Raw genomic sequence first — 26,980 nt, forward strand, 5'->3', positions numbered from 1 at the left:
AAATAACATTTTTCAGCTGTGAGCACTTTTTTTCTGATTTATTTTTTTTTTTCCCTGCAGACACTGCACAGTAGAACATTGTCATAAACACAACTGTTAGAATTACTGCTGGCTGAGACACAGAGAAACACAGCGATACAGTTAACATCATTGCATGAGTCTATGCCATCATCTTACATGTGCAAATATACACTTTTGGGAGAAGGAAGTGGGGGATGGAGAGGAAAACATGATGGATAGATGAGGCAGGGAAAGCAGATTACCAAGGAAAGCGAATAAGGAGAGAAGGGGGGGAACTTTACATTTATTGTGCAAACAGCTTGTCAAAAATACGCCTTCATCTCCATGTCTTTTAACCAATTTCAAAAGCAGATTGATAAAGTCAGGACAGGTACAGTGAGGCATGGCAGTGCGAATGTCAGCGTTCTAATTAGCCACGGCATCGCTGCTCAGTATTGATGCATAGTTCGAAAGGGGACTCGTTCTCAGAGGTAATGGAGCAAAAATGCTGGAAACAACCCAGTCGAGTACAAACTGAGACTTTAATTTTGTGTTTCGATCGATGTATTCTATCAAAGTGCACGGACCTTTTGAGAGAGTAAGCTGTTGTAGTGTCTTTTCTGGCTCACTGTCACAAACACTACATGCTTCACTGTATTACAAGGAGACTGTGACACTTCCTTTCCCACTGTAATTGAAAAGTAATTTATTTTTTTTCTCTGCTTGTTCTCTATCTACTTTCACTGGTCAGGATACCTCAACATTCAATTCAAAATCGTCACATGGTCAAAAGGCCTACAGTCGTGGAAAACAGTTAAAACAAAGTTGAACCTTGAGTGAGTTTAATTCAGTATTTAACTACATCATCAGAAAGTGAGTGGGGTCAATGCTGCATTGCTGTTTAATGTTTTAGACACAGTGTTACTGTGGAGATGTAGCCACACCACTGCCCAGTGTATCTGGTTTTGTTTTCTTTTGATCCAGGCAGCACTCGAGAGCTGGGAGTGTTAGTGTGAATATTTTGCATGGGTGTGTGTGCGTATGAATATTTCATTTCCTTTTAGAATATGTTTTCAGCTCTGGAGATGCAACGTCATGGAGACTGGTAGACTTTGTCTTTAAATTTGCTGGCACACACATACACACATTTAGACTCATTTATGCAAACACACGCATTAGAAATATAAAGCCAAGTGCTGCTACTGGGAATCTCCAGAGTCTCTTATTAGTCCGGCTAATTTCACATCATTTGACAGAATTAATTCATAAATTAATCAGCAGAGCTTCAGAAAATAACACTACATGCCTCCATTACACCACCATGTAATCCCATTTACACCTAGCATTAAAATCCCCATGCAGACAGAAGACCATTCACCATAATGTCTGCCTGGTTCTGAAGACACGGTGGAACTGCTCCTCTGACAACTTTTCCATCATCACACTATTAAACCAGAGACACTAAAAGGGCCTAAAAGCCACCATAACACTTTACGCCACTAAAATGATACAGCTGAATTGGTTTTAGTGGGCCACCCTACAGCTGGCTTTGGATTAAGAAAGCTGCATTTAAACCAACTATAACAGAGGTAAAAATCACATCTCTAATCCCCTTTCGGTGTTTCCAACATAGCCTACAGCTTCATTTCAAAAATGTCACTGCAGCGAGCTTCTGCTTTGGGATTTTAAAGAGAGGTGTGAATGGGACAACATTTTCAACACCAATAGAGATCTCTAAAAATGTAAACCAACCACTATTAATGATACAGTAACAGAATATACTTTTCCCTGTCAACCTAAAATTGTGCCACTTGCTTTTTTGTGCTTCTTACACTGTGAAAATATGTTTAGATTAAAAACACATTGGACAAAACACCGTGATTTTCTTTCCTTCAGCCTCAGTGTGCTGCATTTTCCAAAAAACAATTTTGAAATTTTCACCGACAAAAAAAAGAGGCTACCAGTGATTACACATTCTGAGAATGCACTGTGACAAATGTCAGAGATTATTAATGTCTTGCAAAGGCGAGCATGCTAAAAGATGAAAATTTTGTTTCCGTATGAAAAAATGATTTGGTAATACATCCTCAAACCTATCTTTCTTTGCCTGAACCCTGCTGATTTAAAAGAAAAACATGAAGTAGTCATCAATATTAAGTTTCACCTACTCACTTTGAATATATTAGGCAACATCAACAGCATAGAAATGGAAATTGTGGCATTTAATTTCAAGTAGCTGTTACGACCCTATTAATGTTAGTTAATCACATTTAAGACTAGCATTTAAGTAATGGAATGTATCACAATTCAAATAAATAATGTCAGTCTAAAATGTTATTTTCCACAAGTTGACAGGACATTAATAGATGTAGTGAGATATACAAGTTTTTTTGACCTAATCACCTCAGAGATACGCTCAAGAAATACGCTTGATTCGTGGTACAATTCAATAAGGAATTCCTATTTAATCACTTTATTATCTACTCTTTCCACCCATCAGGTGTCTGGATATGTTAACCAAATAGAATATGTACATATTGGGGGGCAAGACGTCCTGCTGTACTACTACTAGATGAGTTGTCTTTATGAAAACGGATTCCTGTTTTCCTCTTCCTTCTTTTTAATCCTCTCTGTTCCTCCACCTCACTATTTTACAGAATCAGATTGTCAAACTCCTGTCTACAACTCCCCCCCTCCCCTCCCTCCCACTCTCACTCTACTCCTCGATTTCCAGTATCAGGTCATCTCCCTCCAGGGAGGCATCGGTCGTGACATGGACTGCCTTAACGGTCCCAGCCATCGGGGAGTTGACCACTGTCTCCATCTTCATGGCCGAGAGGACACACAGCGGCTGACCCTTCTCCACCTTTCATGATTATGAAGACAGTTCACAGAGCATTAAAAACACGAGTCCCATGTACAGACCACTGAACAAGCACTCGAGCTGAAGGTTAACCAGGAAAATAGACTCCAAGCCCTGCACATAACGGCTGGTTTTGTGGAGACTTTAGAAACAATAAATGGAAATATCAGAGTAACTACACTTACTGTGAATATGAGGTTTAATTTGACAGGACGGTTCACCCAAATTACCAACAACATAGCTACTGCTCAGGTGTTGAACTTTTTCAAATGTAATTTTTCAGTACTGTGAGCACCACAAACACTAATTCAATTCACCTTCTTAGAGCTGGTTATTGGACTTCAATGTTACGTAGCATTGACCCAACTGTGTTCATAGCATTGAGTGCTGAAAGCTGTCAAGTACTGGAAGTTGGCATTGAGCGTCTAGTCGGATTCATAAACTACTTATTGTCAGACAATTTCTGATCTAACATTTTTGTCTTTTTTTGTTGAATAAAAACTGATTTCATTTATATTCCTCAAAGCAAGGTAGCACAAAAAAGGATCATTCTTGTATCTGCACTGAATCTCAGACACAATACTGGGTATTGTTTCCAAAATTTCCAATACTGCTCACACCTCCACTGCACTGGTATAGAGGCAGAAATCTCAAGTAGACAGCGCAGTGTAGCAAATCTTTGTATTATCCTGCAGATGTGATACCTGAGAGTTTCTGTACCGATTTAAAAATGAGACCTGTCTTAATACTTTACTTGCAGAAATACAGGCAGATTTTTCTGAAGAGAGTTTTGTTTCTATTTACCAAAAGAAGCCAAATGTGTCATAGTAAGTGTACAATAACTTTACAATTACAAAAGTAGCACAATTGTGATTTAAACGAGGAGCTCTGATCAAAGAATGAACACGATTTTCTAAAACCAAAACTAGCTGCAGGGCTAGATACTTGCTGGAATTAAGTGAGAAAATATCAACTTTTTTAAATAAGTGAACTGACCCTTTAACCCAAGTTGATCAAATCTGCTAGAAAGGGAAATGTTGAGGAAAAAATAAACTAACCTTAGAGCCGACTTCCACTTTGACCTCCAGGACCTTTCCAGGCATGGGTGCTCCCACCTGACCCTTGATGGACTTCTGAGCTTTGGGATGGAACTTCATTTCCTGGGTGGAGGAACAAAGAGTGATTTCATGCATCCTAGTCATCCACACATGCCTGCCTCCATTTATCCACTCATCCAGCCAACGATACATCCATATTCTATCCACATTCAACCACCCATCAAAACATTCCTCCCTGCTGAGCCTCCATCTACCCCTCGCAGTCATTTGTTTCTGTGAATAAATTAAGCCGCGGTTGCCAAGTTGACTGTCAGAAAACCTTTTTTTCGGTTCCAACATCAGCTTTTCCCTTTATCCATCTATTTATCGCTTACCCGCAGACCTGTATCTCTCTCTCAGACCATCCCCATCTATCTTTCATCCACCTACCAACCTATGCCTCCCTCCGACGCTTCTGCGTACCTTCATGGCAACAGTGTCTTTAACCAGCACAGATCTCAGCTGTCCGTTCAGTTCAAAGAAGACCTCTCTCTGGCCGGCCTTGTTCAGGTCACCCAGTGCCAGCGCCTTGATGTGGAGGGTCTTCCCTCTCTCCAGCTCCACCTGAGATGAAACAAAGGCAGGGAGGAGGGGAGGATTGAATCAAGTGGGGAGGACAGAAGAGAGAAAATGGAAGAGTGTGAAGGAGGAAGGGACAGAAATTAAATTACGCTACAAAATTGAAATTAATACATGGCTGCCAAGCTCACAAGTCCAGCTAAAGCAATAAAAAGAGACTGCAGAGCCTGGCGAAATTAAAAAGTGTAGTTAGTGGAGTGAGACAAGTGCAATGTTTCCTTTTCTTATTTCTTTTTACCCTCAGGCTGGGCTGGAATGTTTCCCAGCATGCACTTGGTGGATGGCAGAGAAACATGCACAAATTCATGAAAGGGGACTCCTGTAGCCTCACTGCAATTAGACTGTGTAATAATAAGTAATAATAAATAAATAATTCAGTATTTTACACTTATGTGCATCTTGTTGTTGCACTACATGAAATGAGTTACTGTGTGCTCTTATCAGCTGGCCATTTGTGCTTAACTCTGCAAATTAAATGTATCTAATGGGCCTGTAATGTCTGGAACATGTGGAGCTCCACGGCAGACATTGAGACTTGTCAGAGTAGGAAAAGCACAGGTGCAGGAAGTGTCCCAGTAGGCTGTGACAGTGATGCTGCTTTCATGTCACATCAGAACATCATTAAATTTGGGTTTAATTACAGTGAACAGCAGCAGCTGGCTCATGTGAGGCGCCCATATTTGTTGGTTTTCAGGTACTTCTGTCTTCTGACATATCTAATTTGGAACCTATTGTTTCCCAGTTGTATTTATGACTTGGATGCTGTTTAGTAGTCGGAAACTGAGAATTGCGATAACTGACATGAAGCACCATAGGCCAGCATGCACAACACCAGGATCCTAAAACTGAAGCAGCCAAATGGAAATTCAGCCGTCACTGATTTATTTACACCTGTGCTTTTTTACAGTGTCAAAATGCCTTCCATGAAAAAGGCCTGGTGGGAGGGCTCACATTATTTATATATTGGCCCTGAAACACTGATAACTGATTAGGTACCTTGCTGTGTTTCTCTCACTTTTTACACAACATAACTCTATTGACTCCTTTTTACTTTCTGATAGATCTGAGAAAAACACACACCAGAGGATGCTTGCAAGTGGATTGAGACCCTCTTTTCCTGGTGGTCTCAGGTTAAGTCTGCACAAGAATTTGTTTGACAGCTTTCACCCCAGCCTAAACAAACTCAAAGCTCCACAGACACACGCACCAGAGTTAGTTTGAACCACAACAGAAAGCTCCGAGGTGACAACACCCTCATATTTTGACCAAACACGAGCCGACATGAGCTGGGGATCTGCACAGCTCAGCTAAATGCTGATCTGACACTTTAAAAACACATTTTGATGGAAGAGATAAAAACACAGGAGTTCTGCTTCACCTTGTACAGTCTTGTGATAAACACATGACTGTATCTGTGTAGGCACTAAGCTACTACCTCAGAGGAGGGAAAAACAACACAAACACGTGATAGGGGTCTACGCTGGGTCTCTGTGTGTTTGCACCAGACAGGCTTTTCACCAGACATATCAATTCTGGCATCAAATGGAGAGAGAAGTGCTATAGACAGAATGACAATCTGAGTGATGAAGAGACAGACAGGGAGAGGGGAAGAGATAAGACAGCACTCTGGAGGATATAAAAACATTTTCCAAGCCTTTAGTACAACTAAACTCTGCGACTTTACCTGCCACCTGTAAAAGTGTTGTTTTAAGACATCACTCTCTCTCTCTGTGCATCAACACCAGACACTCCTCCCCTCTCACATCAATTCTGGTCACTGCTGCGTTCTGTCTTGCTCGTCTTCCCCCTCGACACCGGCCACTGTACTTCTTCATTTATCTCACGCCTCTTCTCAAATCTCTCATCTCACCGGTCGGAAACTCATTTTTTTCCGCTTTCCATTTGTCCAACTTCCTCTGTCTGACTTTCAATCTCTCTTTTTGTCAGTCCTCCCATGTGTCACGGCTTTACGTTTCATGCTGTTATTTGCTGCCTATTTCTGGGGCCACTCCGTCTCTCCTGCCGTTATTAATTTCCCTCATCTGCCTCTTTTAGCTTCTCTTTTATCCGTCTGTGGCTCTTTTCTGTATATCCAGAAAAGCCCCCCCCCCCCCCCCCCCCCCCCCACCCCCCCCACCCCCCACACACACACACACACACACACACACATATCCATTTTGTTTCTCACATTGCCATCTTGGCTGCCGAGCCTCCATTGATATTCCAAACTAAGTCTCCTTGCAAAGACAGAAATACACACTGCTGCAGGTATGTATTGATCTCAATTTTCATTCTGCTTTCTCCTTCTGTGGGTGCTCTGACTCTTTGTTTCCTTCACTCCATATCTGGTAACAAAACCTTTCTTTGCATGCTTTTCCTTTCTCTCTGCTGCTCAATCTTCATCTGTGTTTCTCTCTCCACTGAACTCTTACACTGAACTTCTCTTCAGCTTGTGCTGTTTTGTTGGGCTCTTGGCAGCTCTTTGCAAAAAACAAAACTTCCTTCCCTTTTTACAAATGCGTGGCTTCAACACTACATCTCCCCATGAAAAATACAGTACACGTCTCTTTGAAGAGTCGCTTTTGAAGATGATTTTGTCTTAAAATGTAACCGTGTGTACGTATGCTGGTTTCATGCAGAGCTGAAATGACAACTTGAGTGCATTGTGTTGACTGTGCGTTGTAATACATGAATCAAATCACGACTTTGGAACACCGCTGTCAATTAAATGTTTTTCTAGGGTTTTATACTTATTTTCCTCAAGCTGTGTCGACAGCACACGTAACATAACTGAAATGCATTATTTGTGGCAAGTACTCGAAATGAATTAGAGACGGCATTTGCGTTAAACAATCGTGGCTGGTCAAGGTTGCTGGTCATCACGTATGTGGAGATATGGCTTTTACTCAGGTGCAAGAAGTGAGCCTAAAGATCTTACACAGCCTTTGTGCAAGCTGTGTGCCAGTGAAGGACATGCATATAATAAATATCTAAGCGTCTGATGGAGCTTTGCAACAATCAAACCTTTGCCTGTAAGCAACACACTTAAATTTATGTCAAGAAACATTATAAGAGAGAGTCAACATTTATTCAAAATATTTGTGTGAGTCTTTGCTCTGTGCAACAATATCACAGCATCATGTTGCATTTGACATTATTTAACATCACAATTAAAATCACAGAGTGCAGAGTTTGGTGAGCAGACATATGGAGAACGGAGGTGCAGTGTTTCAGATCCTTGGAAAAGAGACGGTGAACGTGCTGATTAACGGGGCTCAGCAGCCAATAAGACGCTCCACTAGGAACATTAGGAACAAATCTAAATGCAGAGATTACTTTTATAATATCATAGTTCTGAGAGTAAGTTGGTTAAAACTGCCTCAATTTCAGAGTAGTAGAATCCAGTCATTGATCATCCCTCCAACTGACGAGATACGAGCCAATCGCCTGTTGACACGACCCTTGTCTCTGTCTATATATAAAGCATCAAGTCAAATTAAAGACATGATTTTGGGTAACATTAAACATGACCTCCACGCCCCAAAACAAACTACATAAATGGATTTGAAGTTGATAAAATTGAACCAAAGCTGCTCAGTTTTGGGTTCCGATTACCATACTTGTGATAGCACCCCTTTTGCACTATGCATGGTTCATATCACAGAGATGTATGTGCAGTGTTCTCATCCATACGGCCCTCACATGCTGCTTGCATTTATTTAGGGAGCAGCCTGAAGCACGGCGCTCTCTGACTCAAACAAGTTTCGCACTATGCTTCACATCATGTCTTTGATATGACTGTATTAATGACTTGTGTTGCATGTGGCAGAGGAATGATATTACTGCGCTTGGTGTGAGTGTGTGTTGGTGTCTGTGCACGTTAGCGCTGACGGGGTGTGTATGACTGGGTCCATGTATGTGAAAATCTGCGTTTATATTTCCGTCAAACATGATTAATACCATTCTGAGTCATCAGCACATGCCAGATAGGTCAGTGTTTTTTCTCCTCTTGTTGCTGTCACCCGTGTGTAGGTGTGTATATAAATGCCTTCAGATGCTATTTCACAAAGTGGTAATTTGGTCTTTCAAAAGCAATTCCAGAGACACGTGCCTAAGTGGGCTTTGTCCAGCTTATCAGTCCTCTACTTATTCAATTAAATGAAAAAAGCAGCAATGATGTACAACTCTGAATATTTACAAAACACTAAAAAATAATGTTACTTAAAAAAACCCAAAAAACAGTCACTGTTCACTCTTTGCCGATAAGGCTCTTGTGCTGGATTTACAACAGGCTCGAACTGAAGTGCTAAACAATACCAAATGATTACTGTGAAAGCCTTTATATCTACTTCCCCCAGCATCAGCTACTCAGGGGCTTTATGTCTAGCTCAGCGCTCAAAAAGATTTGGTGCTTGAAATCTGTTATGATCAAGATTTCCGCCGCATGCTTCACACACTAGCTGTCAACGCTCATAAACAGCTTTTGTTCAAAATATAAAGGTAATAGTGTCCTTGCTTAAGTATTCAAAGAGTCATCAGTAATGGCCACTTGCCGTCTTTTGCTGGTGTCACTGTTGATTTACCAAAAACACCAACAAAGGCTCATCAGCTCAGCTGTTCTCTGAACATTTTCTACTGCAGATAATTTAACAGAAAAAAATCTTTTAGGCTAAATGTTGTAGAACTGCTTTGTCTTCGTGGTTTTGTGGCGAAAAATATATTCTACAAAACCCTGTTACATGATATTTTCTATGCATCTAAGGCTTGACTCACACATTCAACATTAAAAAAGGCGCACCTGAGTTTTCTATGGGAGGGGGGTGGGGGGTTGTGCACACTGTAGTGCGTGATACCACCCCAAGTTTAAAACTCAGCAAATTACCTTATAGCACGATGCTGTTTACTTTCCCCGGGGCTCCTCTCTGCCTTAACAGTGCTGACTGTAATTCTACAAAGCAATCAGCGTTGCAAAAGTCAGCATGCATGAGCACAAAAATAAATGTGCTTCTCATGAGCACCTAACGATTACTACTTCTGATAGTCCTGAGACAGACTGACAGTCCACAACACCCCACACGACCTGTCTGTACATTTAACAATTGGTTGAATCTGATTCAGATCTCAAAAGGTTGCAGCAGCTGCCATTCAACTTGGCCTACAGCCAACCTGTCTCGAACATATTTAACACTCACACGGGCATCACATCATGTCACACACACACCTCAGCTTCCATTCTCGCCAGTGAGGTCTATGTTTGAACATTTTCAGTTCTTCTGTGAAAGGTGCTTGATTGCCAGATTACTAATATATTCCAAGAGATGACCACAGACAAAGGAAATGTCACATCTGACGACACTGAAGCAATGTGCATCCAGTGGTGTGTTCTTACTGAACATCATAAAACTGAATGATTTGAAATTGATTGTAAATAAATACTGTTTGTAAATGCAGTCCTCTTAGACAAAACACAGTGGAATATATATATGTGCCACATAGTGGAGTGGCAGTGGAACAGTGAGATCAATTATTCCCATTACAGGAGCTTCTTTTGGCCCTTGAGGAATTCTGCACAGTACAAGACCGACAAACATCTCGCTGCAGGTGACAGGTCACTTTTATTTATTTATTTTTTAAACATTTTTCGTTCCATCTCTTGCCTGGTACTGCTAATTGGACCTGATCTGGAGGGAGTACCCATCGTCATGGCAACAGTGGGTGAGAGTTTGTTTCTGGCAATGACTGATGTTGAGCGCAAATCCGAGTGTCTGAAAACAGTTCTGATGGATTGGAGATTAGATAAACAGCAGTGAGGGTAGAAAAAAAAACTGCTTTGCATTTGGGAAATTGTTTGAATGACAAGTTTTCCACTTCCAGAGAAAAAAAGCAAAGTGCGTCACTGAAGGCTGAGACAGGCTAAATACAAGGTTTCTCACTTTAAAGGAGGAGCAGTTAGAAAATCAATTTCAGTGCCATGGAAGCTGTCTATCTCTCCTGCTCTACAACTGTAGCTTTTAAAAGTGTCTTGTCATTTTTGTTGATGAATATTGTTTGTCCTACAAATCATGAACATTTTATTCAAGCCAACCATTTAGTGTGCTGGAGGAATTTGAAAGGAACGGCACAGCACACACCAAACTGTGGCTTCAAACCAAATTAACACACTCAAAAAGCTGTCGGTCTCTTCTAACAAATGCATCAAATAATACACACCATGGGGTGATTGACAAGAAAGCGGGGGGGGCGGGGGCTGCCCGTTTTTAGGATCAATATCAGATCAACACGATCAATGCTGCTCCTGATTATTTGATAATAATACAGCAGCAGAGCAGTGGTAGCTCCCAGTGTCCCTCATAATATAGAAAAATCAATTAACACCGGCCTGGAACCATTACTGCAAAATGAAGCAGTGATTAAACATGGTTGCCTTTGGCCTTTCTGAATCACTGTCAGTTAAATCTGTGTGTGTGTGTGTGTGTTACTCATAATGAGAGACTCACTAGAAGATATTGAAAGGACGGGGCTTTCCAAGGAAAAGATGCTTTATAATGAAAGACGCGTGTTAGTGTTTTACTGGGATTATAATTGGAACTATTGCTGCTGGAAAGAGGAGTATGAAAGATGCATGATGAGTGTAGACGAGGAGCCTTGTGAAAATGGTGAAAGGTACCCGGTGGCTGAAGGGAACGAAGATCCCCTTTCATGTTGTCGTGCAAATATTAATTTCATCAATGCACAAAAGTGCACTTGAAAAAAACGCATTTCATTTAAGCTATGAAAACAAAATATTGAAGAGGGGATTAAAGAATGATGAGTTGTCGCTGTAGCAGCCTTACATAGTTTTCTTTCAATACAGGACTTCACAGAATGCAAAAAGCTGTCAAAAAGTGGATTTTAAAACACCTTGGAAAATAATAAATTTGGTCCGTGAGGTTTTAAAAAGCTCACGTTTTTGAAGTTTTGTCAAGAAATGTTGGTATGGTCAGGGGAAACTAACTAAAACACCATCAGTGATGTCCACAGGCGGCACTTCAGTATGAACACTGAAGGGTTTTGTCCTCGTAACAAAGGAAAACAGTTCCAAGTCCTTTATGTACGACAGACTCAATGAACACAAGACTTTCCAAAGGTGGGAAATCAATTTCAGGGGAATTCATTGCCTTTAGAATTGAGCAGGTTTCCTATTGAGAGAGTAGCAGGTTTAAGGGAATAAGAGCTGCTGATGAAACTGAGCATAGGGATTCTCTACAAGAAACTTTCCTTTAAAATCCTGTACTCCTGCACTGCCTGACCTGACAGGCAGCATTCTACTGGAGTCACATTTCCGTATGTTTACAACAAAATGACAACTCAAAGTCATGACCCATTTTCCTGCAAGCTTACGTCAGTTTTTGAATTTCCAATGAAACAGTCCAGGAACCACAATTCATTAACAATGCAGAATGTCAGCACCAGTACCTGCTACTCAGCCTGCATTATGCAACATTTTTCTATTTTACATACCGAGACTAAAAAACTAAATCCTCCTTGACAAACTTCTACAAGATCACTCCCATCACCATTTCTCATCACTCACTCTCACATCCTGCAGCACAAGCATGCACGCTACCACCTGTTTCATTCAAAAAAAAAAAAAAAAAAACGTCACCGCCATCGTATCTCTGACCTTTCTCACCTCCTGTTTGACTGCTTCATACTGCTGCCATCTGCTCACACATACAGTGTCCTGCTGTGTAAATGTGCCAGTTTAAAAGAACGTTTTTCCCAGTACGCCATCGGCACTCTAACAGCACATTAGATCAGTAGAAAATAAAACTAAAATATAATGGAGTGCTGTTTCTCCAACATTATGTCATTTCTTCACAATCTAGTATTAAACAGCCAAATGGTTCTCCAAGTAATTGTATGTAATTAGAAAGAAAACTTTAACCTAATTTAAATGCTAAAAAGGTGGAGTCTGCTACATCCTTTAAAAAAGCGATATAAAGTTTGGAATATCTTACCAAGAAACATTTCTTGACACAACAACATGTTGAGTGACAGACTCTTCCAACATCTCCTTCAGCGGCAAAGCAAAATTTCGCTTTGATCCGACGTTGGATTTTTGACATCTGTCGCAAAGGTTAGCGTCAGTAGTTTCAACGGCCTCTTTGGATTTCTCTCTTCAATCTGGCGATCTCTTGTACAATCGCTTCAGTTTGAGTTTGGCTCATCAAAGCGGCTACCGCTGTCATTCTCCTGAAATATTCTCTGTTTGCGCGGCACTCTCTGGATAAAAACAGCATCTTCAAACCTGCCGTCTCCTGCTCGGAGAGAAACTTTCGATTGGCACAGCAGACATCTTGAAATATTTCTGCTGACTGTTTATTCTAGAACGTTGAAGCCAATTTCCAGCCTGCTGATTGTGCTTATGCAACATTTCGGAGCTGACAGGAAACTGTTTGCTACTTAGACGTCGATATTCCCCGGGACGGTTTCAGTTTCAGATTTCGTGGCTTTGCGGTTGCGAGTGACAGCTTATTAGTATACACTCTCGCCAAGAGATTGTTACACTCCCGTGCCCCACTAATTTGTTTGAATGCAAAGCAATTCATCTCATTTGTTTTATTCCTCTGTTGGACATTGGAAGTTCAGCTGCCTCCCTGTTGGAGAATAAACGGACGGTACAAGCTTTAGAAATCTCTAACAATCATATTTTGGTTTGAGATATTGGCCCATGGTGCCTTTCACTGGCCCGCTCTCAAATATCATAGGACAAAATGAAGTTGTTATTTTTGTGCGGGGGAGGCCAATCGGATGGCTGGAGGGATCAGAAAAGCTGTTTGTTGTTCCCTTGATAAAGTGTTAATATCTGTGTCCTCCCCACTGTGTTATCAGCACTGCACGGTGACTCTGCAGAAAACTGCATCACACCTCAGCCATCTGCAGCTATGGAAAAGTCATTTCCTGCTGATAATGTCTGTTCTTTATGGCACTGTTATTACAGCAGAATTCATTAAGGAGCTAAATGGATAATGAAATACATGCTATTTAACATTAAATGTATTATCATACTATTAGTGAGAATTATTGAATGATAACACACCAGTTATTGCACCATTTCTGTGAACTGCACTCATCACCTATTGTTCAGTTCCATGTTTACATTATTTATCTTTATTTGTAGCATAATTAAAAAGGTGCTGTGATAGTGCAGAGATCCTGCAATAGATGCCTGAACTGTCTTTCTCAAGCAAAAAGAGACTTCCAGAAAATGAAAGGACTTACAAAAAAGAAACGGTCAAAATATCTTCTGCAAAGAACAACATATCCTGATTTGTAGTCCCTGCACCTCCCATAATGCAACAGCTTTTCATTAGACCCTTTCTGTCTGCTAGAGACCCACGTCTTTCAATCAAGGGCCTGGGGTTTCTGTAGTCGCTCTGTAGTCTGAAGGTGCGTACCTCAAACTCCTCGGCGATCTTTGGTCCGTCCAGGAACAGCCTGGTGCTGAGACAGTCCACTGGACCAAAGTTAGCTGGGAAAAGAGACACAGATTTTAATCCTTCACGGTCACAAAGAACCAGAATCGACAATGTGTGATTGTCTGATCTTTAACTTTCATGCATAATCTGGGTATTTGGAAAGCGCCTGCAAGATTCACACAACTTCACAGATATTTTAAGACCTGGGGAAATCAGGGGATGCCAGTTTAAAAACCGGGCCAGTTTAGGGCCTGTATTTGATATCAGAAATGGACTAAAACGACAGAGGATTAAGATCAGGTTCACAGGTGTAAGTCGGAGTAGCGAAGGAACGACTGCACACTAACTAAAGCGCCTCACGATCACGTCCTCACTCATCACAGCAGTTAAGCTTGTGTTAATCCAAGCAGCTGAATGTCCAGTTTGAAAATGTTGACTCGTCTAGAAGGCTTCCTATTAAACTTCCAACACTGCAGTCTTCTGCTGCCTCCTGCTACACGCTGCTGTACTCATGCCTGCTAAAAAAAAAATGTTACGGTTATGTTGATTTCTCCCGCTAGCACCCCTCCCTGCTGGATTCTTAGTTGTGTATTATGTAAATTCACTGTCTGAATGAAAGGTGATTGCCGCTTTGGGGTTCAACTGCTCTCCCCTCCGCCAAATCTGAAGCATGTGATTGTTTTCCAACATGTGAGACTGAAGTGCCAAATACAACAATTGGTTGAACTTTATAATGAGTGTTCCTGACTTAAGGTTGGCTGCTAATTTCAAGCTCCAGTAATAATACAAATGAGAATGAGAAAGTGTGTGAGAACAAGACCAAATGCCATGACTTATCCAATGTAACAGATCCAGTGCGATCAAATGCACATAATTAAAAAATGTAGTACATTTTGTTGATTCCCGTTCTCGATCGATTATAATTATCTAAAGCGAGTATCACGTTCGCCCTCTCACCAGTAAATTCCTTGAACTCCTGGAACACCTTGGGGTACATGGCTGCTGACATCACATCCTCAGGGGTGATGTCATCGCCGTGCGCAGCTCGGAGCCCCTCCTCCAGGGCCTTGAAGTCCATGGGCGGCAGCGAGGCACCAGGACGACCCTCGATACGGGACAGGGACTTCAGCACCTGGGATGGGAGGTACAAAGAGAGGAGGAAGAGGAAGTGAGGAGGAGAGGAAAAGAGGGAGGAGGAGATAAAAGGTGCGAGGATGCACAACAGTGGAGAGAAAGGGGAAACAAACAGATTAAAGTTTTTATTCAAAGTCGCACATGTTTAGTCTTTCTGAATGTTTTCCCACCCCTTACATCCCCACGGGAGGCTGAAGCATAAAGCGCAGGTAAAACCTTCACATTGTACTTGACAAGTACGTCTGGATGAAAGCTGCACCCTGACAAAGCACCAAAGTGACTGAGCAACTTCAGGTTTGACAGAGCGAGGAGGCTGAGATACATGGCGAGCTGTTTTGAGGAACGAAGGAGGACGAGGTGAGAAACCAGAATCAGAGAATCTAAAACTTGATGCAAGTTATGTTTTTAATTTGCATAAAAAGAGGCACCACTGTTGTGTTAATATCCGCAGCCATATCCACTTCAGTTGCCTCCGTCTCTCCCACCCTCACTCAATTCATCTCTCCAGTGAAGAACCATCAGCCTATCACAGATGACTGCAGCGCTGCCGCATGTGTGACACATCATCCTCGCTCCTTCTTAGAAATAATAGAGGAGAAAGACTGATGGGAAGGAAGATGGAAAGAAAGAGGATAGTTGTGAAAAGTGGAGGCTGCTATGAAACTAATGATGAGACATTTTATCTGCCCACACAGTTGTTGGTATCTGACACAACTTGTAGAGACAATCGATTTGACGCTACTAATAATGTCTGGAGAAGAGATTATGTCAAGAGACAGGCGTTTCGCCTAAAGGCCGCTGTTTTGTTTTTCTCTTCACAGATTTCCTCAGATCACAGACGCACACAGGCGCACAGGGAGAAGAATCTCCATACTATTAGCCTATTTAGTCTGCTACAGAAATTGGTTTTTTTTTTTTTTGTTGGAAAAATACAAAGAGAAAGAGCTCATAGCAAAAGCTTTTTGTATCTATGTCTGTGTGTGTGTGTGTGTGTGTGTGTGTGCCTTTATTTATCTTAGCTTTCCACAGGTTAAAATAAACATTGCCGACCTGAACACGCTGTGTTGTATTGATAATCTTTATGTGGTTTTCACTCATTTCCACTTTCAGCATAGCATGCCGTGCATCACGTGAAACTTTCAATTGATCGGTTTGTCTCCTGTGTGTGTGCATATCCATTGGTATGTTTGTGAATGTGTGTGTGTGCGTGCGTGTGCTACTGTCTTCTAGCCGGTGTGTGTTTCATATCTTCACCGGTCTTTATGTATGTCAGTGCACGTGTGTGCCTTGCGGAAATCTCCAGACAAAAGGGCCCGGTGCAATGCTGTTAGTCACAGAGCTAACAGTTCAAAGATAGCTGAGTCATTTGTGTGTGCGAGAGAAAGACACTTCAGAAGACGGCAGGCTCATTGGAGTCCCTGCTCATTAACATTGTATCCTCTGAGGATGTCTTACACCTAAACTGCCTGATTGTTTAAGTGTGAGACACAGACAGATAGTGACTGTGTGTGTCTGCATTAACAAATGAAGGAAAGACAAACTTTTCCTTCAAGGTTATTTGCTCTTTCTCCTCGTTTGTCTTAAATCCACTCAGCAACGCACACTCCCACTCTCCCTTTCTTTTTTTATTGTCAGTGATTTTTGCTCTTCCCTTTTTTTTCACTGCGGTGCTAAAGGATGTTCTGCATTTGTTCCTATTTTTGAATTCACTTTCTTTCCAGTGGCCTTCTTATTCTCTCCCTCCTCATCCTCGTACCATCTCCCTCTTTCTTTCTGTTGCCCTCCTGTCTTCCTGGCTCTCTTCTCCCTTGTCCATTCACTCTGTCCGCCCACGCTGCTGCAAATGAACTGTGCGTGACAGAACTAAGATGAGGAAACGCCTCAATTACCACTTTGTGCCTTGGAAAGTTTTCCCCGTGCATGCAAACAACTTGTTTACATTTGGGACTGTCTGTGGGACTGAGATGAATGCATGTGAGAGTGTGTGATATAATGCTTACCAACTAATTAATGCCACCAAGGCTCCATTAAACAAACATTACTTCTTCCATGCTGCAATGCATGCAAAAATAACCTTCAGCTACAGCACATAGGGATGACGATATCTCACTGCCTTGCATGCAGCACTGTAATAGGGCGTATATGTCGATGTTTGCATGCAAATTTGTGCAAGAAAATTTACAGCAACAAACTAATGAGCTAATAACACCAAAGCTACATGCACACACAAAGCCTCCAAGAAGTGGAACTGATGCAGTGAAGTAGCAGTAAATGATGACAACCAACATTGCTCTGTTTCAGGAAAATAATTTACTTTCTCGCCTTTCATCAAACTTACATAAGTTTGACACCAATTATTTCGATTTATCCTCGAAAAGTACTCCAAGATATTCAGTGAGTGACTTGCATGTAAACACAGGCACACACAACAGGCACATGAATGGAAACGTTGCGAAAGGAGAGCAGAAGTGATTTGTACCCAAGCTGAACTCTGAATTTAACTGAATCGGGGGGATGGAGAGATGGGTTCTTCAGTAAGCGGTGCGAGAAAAAGCCTCTTGGTGTTTGTGCATGAAATATCAAGGGTGGATTGTAGGCAGACGGGAGATTTCAAAGGAAAACTCTGACCTTTCTGGCTGAGATGAAAAGTTGGCAGCAGTTCCACGTGTGTTAAGAATTTCCTTAGAACACTGTAATGCAGACTACGGCTCTGGCCTGTTTTTTATATGCTTAATGAATAGTTCGAGCAGGCTGGACCTTACGGAAAATACATTTGATAACAGCGAAGAGTTGGAAAGCAAATATTCCCCTTCACAATACACAAAAGGTAGCAGAGGAAAAAAGTTCAAAAATGGAAAGTTTTGCGTGTGTGTATGCTGCAGAGGCATGGCTGCCTCTCTCAGCATTAAGTATTCCAGTGATGACTGGAAATAAGAGGAAAATTGGAAGCCTAAAGATCTGAATGCATACAGAAGCAGTTTGGTTAATAGGACCAACTCCTGTGCCACATTTCTTGGGAAACTTGAGACAGATTGAGAGACACTAATAGAGAGGTAGCAGACACAGGGTTGCGCAGTGTGTGTCAAAACTGAAAAATGACTGCCTGGGAAGCTAAATGACAAATATTTGATAAAATAATCTCTCAACTGTATGCCAGTGCTGATGATAACGGTGACAGGGTGACAGGAGGTAAACAAAGAGGAGGAAAGACGACTGAATACACGAAGAAGCTAATAAACTAAGTGGGCAAAAAGCTAAAAATATAGATGAACTTGACTGAGCAGGAAAAAATGACCATTAGCTGAATTGTGCGGTTTCTTAAAAAAACGGGGGGAAGTAAATAGATGACTAATTATGTTGTAATTATTTTCTAGACCTGGTGTGTCAGGCTCTCCAAAATTACTTACAAATGCTCTGTAGCTGCATGACTGCACATAACTGTTTAATTCTCAGCCACACATGGTGGCTTAAGTGCAGACAGGGTCTCACACCACATAATTCACATTTTAGGCATCAGCGAGCTCACTGATAATACATAATGAAACGCTCAACAGCTGTGGATGTTAGCGGTGAAAATGCCAAGTGCGCCAATATATCCGCAGGATTTGGGGAGAAAGTGACAAGTTTGCCTTTATTCATGTGTGTGTTCATGCGACTCTCCGACGAGACCTGGAGCCGTCGGCCCCTGATGCGCATGAGAGTCTCTCCCTTGCAGAGAGGAGACAAGAGAAGCAGACAGAGGCTAAGAAACGGAGAGGAGATGTGAGGACAGAGCAATAGCATGGTTTTCTTCACCATTTGCAACTGTCAGAAGTAACCAAGCATGTGAGAGAGCGTGTGTGTTTGTGCGTGCACTTGTGCATACACGTGCCTTGAAATGGGCTCTCCTGCATGTGTTTGGAGTAGGTGTTGGTTACATAAAAACAAAGTGAAGAAGACAGTGATGAAACGTTTTGTCGGAGTTGTTTTTGTGGTTTAAATTACTGCTTTTGCCTCAGCAGACGTTGGTGCCTGACTAATTTTAAGTGGTTCCAAATGGCATTTAAAATTTAAATTGAGTGAAAACTGAGTGATCAGAAATCCACATGACTACAGGAGGAAAAAAATGATGTGTGTGTGTGTGTGTGTGTACAGGACAAACTACTGTACCTTAGATCTGAAGGGCTCAGGGAATCCTCCATGTGGTATCCCGATGTATCCCTGCAGGAACTCCACCACAGACAGGGGGAAGGACAGCTCGTCCGCCCTCTCCTCTACTTCTGCCCTGGTCAAGTTGTTCTGCACCATGAACTGGGCCAGGTCACCCACGATCTTAGAGGATGGAGTCACCTGAGAGACAAAGGCAGTGTGAGTACCAAACTCTTGTGTTACTGCCTATATGTTAAATCCCCTATTTCATTTAGGAGGAAAAAGGAAGAGGAGGATGAGGAGAAGAGCCAGCATTAGTCAGGTATTTGTATTTCACCACAGCCTCTATAGTCTGCAGCTTCAATGCGCAGATAATATCTCTGTTTTGCTTAGGCTGAGGAGAGGTGCTATTATTTCTTTTGGTGTGTGACCACTGGCCCTTTAATCTGAAAAACATCAGAAAAACTCTCGCGGAGAATCTATTCAGGATGATATTACAGTTTTCCAGGAGGCAATCTTGCTTTTAGTTTTAGCCCAGAAGGTAGAAGTTGCAGCAGCCGTCTGACACCCTGCACCATTCTTCTCTGTAAAGTCCTGCTGTGTGGTTCCCTGTCAGCACGTCCACAATGATTTCACCAAAGGAGAAAAGTGGTGACAGAGTCATTGTTTTAATGAAGACGCTGTCTATGAAGATTAAGTACTGAGTGACCCAGAGAGAAGACAGGGCCAGGAGAGCCAGATGAGAAATGAAAAGATGTTTACATCTATACAGTCTCTTTAATCATTTGATCCGGCAGCCATAAACTGAACTACACAGCCTTTCTCTGTGAAAACAGACTGAACATGAAAACCCAGAGAGAAGACATTCATTAAAATCACATGTATTCACTTTTTCATTATTTATAATGGCATTTCATTATGGTGATAGCAGTCTCTATTAGCATAATGGTGATAAGTGGAGTCTTTTTTGACTGCAAACACGACACTGATGCAAATATCAATTGCACGTAATACTCTTCTGTCACAATGAATGGAAACAGTTTTAAGGCTTCCTGTTCACCTCCATCTGGTATTTAGACCAGTAAAGAGCGAGAGGGGTCAAGTCATGTGAACCAACAGCAATAAAAAACCTGAAGACCGACTTTGGGTGACTTTCCTGTTTGTACTCCGCTCTGCATATTTTATTACAAAGTGAGAGCGAGGGTCAAAGGCTGATTAGAGGGAACAGACAACAGAGACATTCAGTCTCTCAGGATCCAAACTCAGATTCAAAATTCAAACCAGCAGAGGGCCCGTGTCCCGGCTTTGAGTCTGACCCGAAGTTTGAAGGAGCTATAAACGTAAGCGTGGACGGCCGAAGGATGAGGGAGAACAAAGAGTGGGCCCGCACTCTACAAGATGCCTATTTTCATGGCAATTAGTGCATTCTGCTGATATCAGATGGCAGAGAGAGAAAAAAAGGGAATGAGTGAGCCACTATAGATCAATTCCCTAAAGAACTCTCCAACAAAGAACATGACACCCATTTCTAAGAGATGTGATGCCAAATTACCCAGCGTGAGGATACACGTGTATGTCTGCACAAACGCCGCTCTGGGATTACCGTAACCCTCCTGGGGCTCGAGTGCTTGTGAGGCCCCTGAGATCACTTTAGTTTTTGAGCAACTTGTGTTTGTGTAAGTGCCTTTGGTCTCCAGAGATGACAGGACGACCAACTTCCTCAGTCTAACCTGTTGGAGATAGAAATGCCATCTGTGTAAAACATCTGTGTTAATGGACAGAATCCTCCACTGTAGGATAAACTGTGTACTAAAGTATTTTCTCTTCATATAGCATATTATTGCCTCTGCCGTGTAAGTCTTTTCAACCATTTGATAACCCAGGCCTTCTGTTATTGATATGTAGTCAGTTCAGTTCATTTTACTTTACTTCACCAGAGTAATACATTCAGTTCTGAGGCCTTGGGCCATGTGTTTGTGCTGTAATGTTATCTTTATCAAAAGATCAGATTTTATTCAAGTTTAAAGAAAAACGCTTTAGAATGATCTCGTCAAAGCCATCATGAAGGGCATTCATTAATATCAAACTAAATCATTTGTTTTGTCTTCTTTATTCAGCAGCCAAAGACCTTGGACCTTTCTGTTAAGAGCTGGAAATGCTCCTCTGGCTGCTGAAGTCGGCAGATTCTGAAAATATTAGGGAGGAAAGCAGATCGTGTGATTTGAAAGAGTCACATTTTTTTATTTGCATTGCATTTACTGTGATGATTCACGAATATCAGTTTTCATCGAAATGCTCCAAAAAAGCTGGCAATGTAAGAAAAAGAAGCGGCTGTTTACTTTTGATGCGTTGGCTGGTGAGATGGAACGTCAGATTATAAGACAATGAACGTCTAAAGATCTGATTGTGAAAGTTGTTTGAGTTGCTTCTGTTTGTTTTTGGACTAGTTTGTAATTTAATGATGTTGTAACCAGCTCTGTGGAGAAAATGAAATGAACTTGTGCGACCAGGACACACCTGAAATCGCTCCTCCCACTGTGCAGCTCTATTTGGACCCTGATGAGACGGATCAGGGGCTCATGCTCTGGCTTTTCTGGCTGTATATTTAATCTCCCAGTGACAAGCTACATCTTTTAAAAGCAGCCCAGGGTGCCTGTTAAAGTCCCGACCACTTTGCAAATTGTCAAAGGAGCCTCGCGAGCAAATCATCGCGTTCCCAGCAAGATACAAGGAAGGAGCACTTCCTGCTGATTGAGACAAGCGCGCACTTCCCTTCAGCACTTCCCCGCCGCAACACCTAAAGCTCATTGTGATTGGGTTTGTGAATAGAGGCAATAATGATACATTGCTTTAAGAGAACGACTGTTTACAGAGGAGCTTAAGAGATTTGAATGGGCTGTTGAAACCCCCAGAGAGGCCATTAACTTGCTATAGTTGTGGAACAAAAGCTCACTGCTGAGTTACTATCTAAAACACAAGATGACTGTGCTGCTCCTCGTCTACCTTCAGCCCGAATCCTCTCCTTCTTTCCCCATTGTTGGCTCAGTCTGTCTCCAGAGTCCATTTCTCTCTTTTTTTCTCCAGCTCTTTATTATCCGTCTTCATGAACTATCCTTCTTACTCCATCCCTCTCTAACTCGCTTAACTACCATCTTCCGTCTTCACACTAAAAGTCTTTACTCTTTCCTCGTGAATCACCCGCCTGCTGTGTCCATCACTCTTTTCCTCCGTCCCTCTGCCAAATTTTTTTTTTTTGATCCGCAGTAACATCAAGAGTGTTACTCTCATTATCGATCTATCTCTGTTGATGAAGCACACACCTCCAGCCGTCTCTCACACGCAGGAGGAGAACATCTTATTTCCAGCAGTGTGTGAGCTATGTATGTATGATGTGGGAGACGTGAGGTAAATCACATCCTGGGTTCCTGTGTGAAGCTCAGACTCTTCACTGCTGCCTCTCACTTTAACTGATAAGACGTCTTTTATATACAGAACACACAGTTGAGGATATAATCACATTTTGAAGGGGAAGTTTAGCTTTTGAAATGTTCCGTGCAGTTGCCTTTTCTCTTTACAACAACAATTCTTGTAATTTGTGGAGAGAAAATCTTCATTTTCCTTCGCCGTGTCTTCATCAGTTGGACTGATGTAAGTAATCTGCACCCTGAACAAAGCCCAATCCACTAGAAAATGAAAGTTGCTATTTTACATTCAAGTCTTTGTTAATGTTGACCACATTTTATAACTGATTGCACAAGAATAGTCCAGACACAGTAACAGCCTTGTGGGGCTGTTCAGTTGAGGTTCAAAATTAGTTTTTTTGTTTTGTTTCTTTAGTGGCCATGATGAAATGAATGTAATAATTGGCAGAATAAAGGTTTCAGAAGGACTTTTTATGCTGTCTCCCATACAACCCAGCTTCAAAAAAAAGTTTGGACACTGTAAAATATAAATAAACTCACAATTCAACCATTTGCAAACAAACTGCGTTCACCAAATAGAGTTGTGTGTGTTCCTGAGCCCACGAGGTAATCTCCTCTACACATCACGTGTTCACAAAGTGGTGAACCTCGCTCCATCCTTGCTTTTAAGGTAACTGTGGCTTCTTACTTGTTTTAAATGTGCTAAGTGAAATTGTCCTGTTCTGTTGGCAGATATTTTCTTATTTTAAGCAACATTTTCTCACTTTATTGCTTTTTTTCTTATTTTTGAGAGCCGAGTTTTACAGTGACATCATTTCTAATCATACAGACTGGACAGATTTTTTACAATCCTGTAGAAAATCCAAAGCCACTTCTGAGTATCTGACATTAACTACCTGGTCTTATTATACTGAGCAAATTATCAAAACATTTCTCATTTCAACTCTGCTTCACCAATCTGACATAATTCATGAATAACTGGACAGAAACACATAATATTTTCTGTTTTCACTAATGTTGCTTTTTCCCCTCAGCATGCAGCAGCACTCTGATTTTTCCATCTCTCTCGACATCGCTCAAACTCATCTGTAACCTCGTGTAGTTCCTCATGCAGGCTCATATTATCATACTTGACACACAAGACCCGCTCCACCCTCATCCACCTCCAGCTCTGCACTTTGACCGGCTGCTTCTACTCATACTACACCTCTGTAGTCCTCTTCCCTGTCTCACTCTCACTCTGTTTCTGCCGTCTGTCCGTCTTTCTCACTTTGGCTGATGCTCGGCTCTCACTAAGTGGTCCTGCATGATTCCACACCCCTGGCAGCAGAAATCTGGCACTGTGGTGTGTGTGTGTGTGTGTGTGTGTGTGTGTGTGTGTGTGTGTAAGCATGGCAGTGATTCTGTGTGTGTGTCATGTGTCTGTGTACTTTGCTCGAGTTTGTTTTGAACTGTGACTCTATCCAAACCTGAACTCCCCTGTTGGGCAAAGGATTATATCGTCCAGAACACTGTGTGTGTGTGCGTGTGTGAGAGAGAGAAGGCAAATACGAGGGACACACACACACACACACACACTCACTCTGTAATGCTAGCCAGCAGAGCCAGGAGCAGAGTGAAGAATGGTACCTGTCAGGAGAGGAGAAGACAGGAGAGAGGAGCGATAACGAGAGACTTGGAGAGGAGGAGTGGAGAAGCGATAGAAAGATTAGGGATACATGAAGGAAGTCTAATCGAAATGAGGGGAGGTGGGAGGGAGCGATGAAGGAGGAGATGAGACGAGCTGAAAGTGGAGAGGGAGAGCAGGGAGTGACGGCGGACAGGATGATGAAGAGAGTGACGGAAAGAGCAGGAGAGAGCGAGGAAGAAAGGGATGGACAAATGAACTGAGGGGAGGGGAGACGGAGGCAAACAGACAAGAGCGGTAGACATCTGCAGCCCCACAGGCAATACAACGAGGTGCTCCGCCTCCAAGTGAGAGACACTGAGTGTGTGTGTGTGTGTGTGTTTAGAGTGGGGAGGTGAGTGAATACGTGCCTGTAATTGCAAAAGGAAAGTGACAGAGTGAGTAGGGGTAAAGGAGAACGCACACACAAATACATAAAGTGACCAGCTCATGTTGCGACAGATGCAGCTGAGCGAGAGAGAAAAGTTTTCAGAACTGAACTGCCTCCTGAAGATTAGATTAGTCTGATGATGACACAAGTAGAGCTGGAACCAATTAGACCATCAACAGAAAATTGGATGGATTAAAAATGGATTAACTGTTTAGGGGATTTTTCAGCAAAAAAGTTTGCAGCACCTCAAATGTGAATATTTTTGCTTTAGTCTTCTATGAATTTTTGGACTGTAGGTCAGATAAAACCAGACATTTAAAGGAATAGTGCAGCATTTTGGAAATGCGCATATTTGCCAAGAGTTAGATGAGAGGCTAAATACCGCTCTCATATCTGTGTGTGTGCAACACGAAGCTGCAGAGAGCAGCCGGTTAGCTTATCCTGGCATAAAAAGGCTGGAAACAGCTAGCCTAGCGCTCTCATAAGGTAACAAGATCCAGCTACCAGCACTAAGCTCACTAAGTAATGAGGTTTTACAGGAAGTTATGTGCCCGACTGTGTCAGGCATTAGAGAGTGGTATCAACTCATCTTACGCTCAGCAGGAAAGCAAAGAAGCACATTTCCTGAAATGTCGAACTCTTTCTTTAAAGATATCACCACAGGCTTTAGGAACTTGATGGAAGCATTTTTTGCTGACATTTTGTAAAGATTAGGAGGAAAATAGACTAACTGATAATGAAAATAGTCATTGTTTGCAGCAGTAGAAATATGACTTTTTTTCTCTACTCTCTTTATTCGCAAAATGACTTTTTTTAAACTTCATAATAAAACACACACACCACAACAGAAAGGTTTACTGTATGCTAAATTGTCAGAGAAAATTAAAGCAGTGCCTGCAGGCATCAGGTTCATGTATGTTTAGTCAGGTTTTTCAGTTCCTTCTGCAAATATTCCCTCAAGCAAAACTAATAAGGAGCTTCAGGACCATTGCTACTGTCTTCTGCTAAAGAGTTTGTATCAGGGTTTGGCAGACGAGCATTAGTTGAGACATCTTACAGAGCATGTGTATGAAATCTAAAAAACATTCCTGTCCCAGTCTCTCCTGTGGTATCTCGCCACTCAGCAGCTGTGTTCAAGGTTCCTTCACCAGACAGACTTTTCAATGTTTTTCTTCTTCCAATTTAGCATTCCCCTCTTTCAGTGAGCAGCACAGCATCTCACCACACTCATCCATTTTAAATAGAGATCACTGGTGAGGAAAAATACTGCATAAGACTAATAATGCAATCAAATATTGAAAATGCAAATAAGTTAGCCAGTGTTTAATTATATAAAACACAAGTTGTACAAAAGTAGCTTCCACTGAAATTTTAAAATACCTCACAAAATGAAGAAGCTTTGTAGAGCTGCAGTCATCTTGGCCCTCTGTGTGTGTATTGGACGTAAAATAAGTCTATTCAAAGCACCAAACACTAGAAGGCATCATCCTGACAATACCTGTGTCCTCTTCTATTCTGAAACTCCTCATTTCAATCTCGTGTGTGATTCACATACATTTAACAGGCCTGTGTGCACATACAGCAGCACCTGACCTGTGCTTCACTGAATTCCCAAAGGGGCCGCTCTCAGATTAATAGACGTCCTCAGTAAGCAGTTCTTTCAACATAGTTTTCCATTTTTTCTGACCTTTCTTTCCGGTAGCAAACATCCATTGTCATTAATCGTGTTCCCGGGTACTGGACATGCAAACGTCACGGCTGCGTGGTAGACGAGAGGTGCACCAGGACCATTTTCTGACCTCAAACTTTCTCAGCAGACTCATCAAATCAGCATTAATGCTGTGGATATTTTCATACCCTGCTGAACAGAGGTCCTTTATAATTGTGAATCAAGCCCATGGATTTTGGCAGATCTGGCGAATCTGCGCTGGGTCCTCAGCAAAGAATGTAATGAGTATAACTCACTACACATCTGGAATTAATATTAAGCTATAAAACAGTTGGCCTTATGAACATTTTATGAAATACATTTTGACAAGTCGCGCAGTCTCCCGAGTAGCTTTTGATGCCGTTTGGAATTAAGTGGGAACCAATGAGCCCAGGCTTTTCTTTCATTTCTAATCAAGCAGTTCTGTCAGTTCAGAGACGTCCTGTAATATAATATCTTGATTTTACAATTGAGGACATGGCACCCCTAAAAAGACAAGTAATGAGAATTAATAAGCTTAGAAATGTACGC

The 26,980-nt window shown here is 41.8% G+C and overlaps 1 protein-coding gene across 1 annotated transcript in view; it reads right to left on the bottom strand.

Annotated features, from left to right (window-relative positions):
* The window catches only part of LOC121626256 (pyruvate carboxylase, mitochondrial-like), a 268,452-nt gene continuing 241,472 nt past the window's right edge, over positions 1 to 26,980 (bottom strand). Inside the window, exons 22-27 of the mRNA XM_041964640.1 lie at positions 19,284 to 19,463; positions 14,958 to 15,132; positions 13,980 to 14,053; positions 4,384 to 4,524; positions 3,922 to 4,023; positions 1 to 2,866 (exon numbers count right to left, since the gene is read on the bottom strand). Coding sequence (XP_041820574.1) covers positions 2,717 to 2,866; positions 3,922 to 4,023; positions 4,384 to 4,524; positions 13,980 to 14,053; positions 14,958 to 15,132; positions 19,284 to 19,463 — 822 coding nt within the window. The 3' untranslated portion in view covers positions 1 to 2,716. The remainder of the gene's footprint in view (positions 2,867 to 3,921; positions 4,024 to 4,383; positions 4,525 to 13,979; positions 14,054 to 14,957; positions 15,133 to 19,283; positions 19,464 to 26,980) is intronic.

This window comes from Chelmon rostratus, chromosome 23 (genome assembly GCF_017976325.1).
Source record: "Chelmon rostratus isolate fCheRos1 chromosome 23, fCheRos1.pri, whole genome shotgun sequence".
NCBI lineage: Eukaryota > Metazoa > Chordata > Actinopteri > Chaetodontiformes > Chaetodontidae > Chelmon > Chelmon rostratus.